At 34.8% G+C, this 1,682-nt stretch overlaps 1 protein-coding gene across 1 annotated transcript in view; it reads left to right on the forward strand.

Moving 5' to 3' along the window:
- LOC104728693 (transcription factor bHLH78-like) overlaps window positions 1-619 on the forward strand; it is a 5,902-nt gene extending 5,283 nt beyond the window's left edge. Inside the window, exons 7-8 of the mRNA XM_010447644.1 lie at window positions 289-427; window positions 521-619. Coding sequence (XP_010445946.1) covers window positions 289-427; window positions 521-619 — 238 coding nt within the window. The remainder of the gene's footprint in view (window positions 1-288; window positions 428-520) is intronic.

A 1,682-nucleotide genomic window follows, 5' to 3' on the forward strand; every position in this document is an offset into this window, starting at 1 on the left:
TTTTTTTTTTTTTTTTTGTTTTGTTTTGTCACCTCACTCATTATCTTATATCAAATCCTCTTCTTTTTTGTTTTTGTTCAATCGACACATTAGCATTTAATCAGGCAGCCTTTTGATTTTCTTTTTAAAAGTACCTTTTGTGTTTTTCTATTAAATATTCTGCAATATTTTTTACATGTTTTAATATATATTTGAATTTATTCAGATGATTCCATCAAGTAACAACCGATTGCATGAAGAAGGACTCCAATCAAAGTCTTCAAGTCATCATCATCAACAACTTAATATTTACAATAATAATAATTCACAATTACATCCCAATAACATGATGCTCCAATCTCCCATAAACTCTTTGGAAACGTCTTGCTTAGCCAGAAGCTTCACTCACTTACAAACACTTACGCAATTCACTGACTCAATTTCTCAGGTTTTAAATTCCTTCTATGATTTTTTTCTTCCTTGATTCTATTTTTCTTTAGTCAAAAGATTATAACATATATTTATTTGTGTGATTTTCCAGTATCAAATGTTTAGCGAAGAAGATTTACAAAGCATTGTAGGAATGGGAGTGGCACAAAACCCCAACCATGAATCTCAACACATGAAACTTGAGCTTTGATCAACCATTTTTATCAAGGTCTCAAGGAAGAAAAAGAGAGAAAAAAAGGATTGATGGGTGTACATAACCATACCAATATATGTGATTTATTCATATACTCATCTCCATTTATATATATACACATTTATGAAAGTAACTTTTTTTCTTCACTTACTTTTTCTTTCTGTTTTACCATTATGTTAATTATATTATATTTGTCATCTTCCAATTCATTATTAGGGTTCAATTGTACTATTATACACTTTGGTTTCCTTTGGATTCCTTTTGCTTTTCTANTTTAATTATAATTTCATTAAATGATTTATGATTATAAAAACAAAAACATAATATAATGTTTTCATCTAAACAAACTATATAAATCAAGTTTAGCGACCATTTAAGCATTTGCCCCTACCATTTTACGTTTCTCTTCTTTCTCCTCCGACACACTCCAAAACTCATAAATCTCTTTGATGTGAATTTGACTATTTCTACGTAATTTAGGATCTTACTATAATCTTACTGCATCTCCTTTTTTTTTTTTTAATTCTTTTCAATTCCTAATGGAGAACGAGTTGTTTATGAACACAGAGTTCCCACCACCGTCGGAGTTCGAGCCACCGTCTTCTTCATCGGCGATGATGCTTAATTGGGCTTTAATGGATCCAAATCCACAACAAGATTCTTCTTTTCTATGGGAAAAGTCAACGGACCAACAACAACAACAGAGCATCTTTGACTCTGCTTTGAGCTCATTAGTCTCATCACCGACGCCGACAAACTCAAACTTCTCAGGCCGTTGCGGTGGTGGTGGCGGCGGTGATGGTTTTATCATCAGAGAGCTCATTGGTAAGCTTGGTAACATAGGGAATCACAACAGCTCCGGTGAGATCTACGGAGGAACAACTCCGATGTCTAGGTCCGCCTCGTGTTACGCAACTCCGATGAGCTCTCCACCGCCGCCGTCGAATTCGAATTCTCATATAATGATGAACAGAACGACGCCGTTGACTGAATTCTCAGCGGATCCGGGTTTTGCGGAGAGAGCTGCGAGATTCTCTTGCTTTGGTAGCCGGAGCTTTAA

This window comes from Camelina sativa, chromosome 11 (assembly GCF_000633955.1).
Source record: "Camelina sativa cultivar DH55 chromosome 11, Cs, whole genome shotgun sequence".
Lineage (NCBI taxonomy): Eukaryota > Viridiplantae > Streptophyta > Magnoliopsida > Brassicales > Brassicaceae > Camelina > Camelina sativa.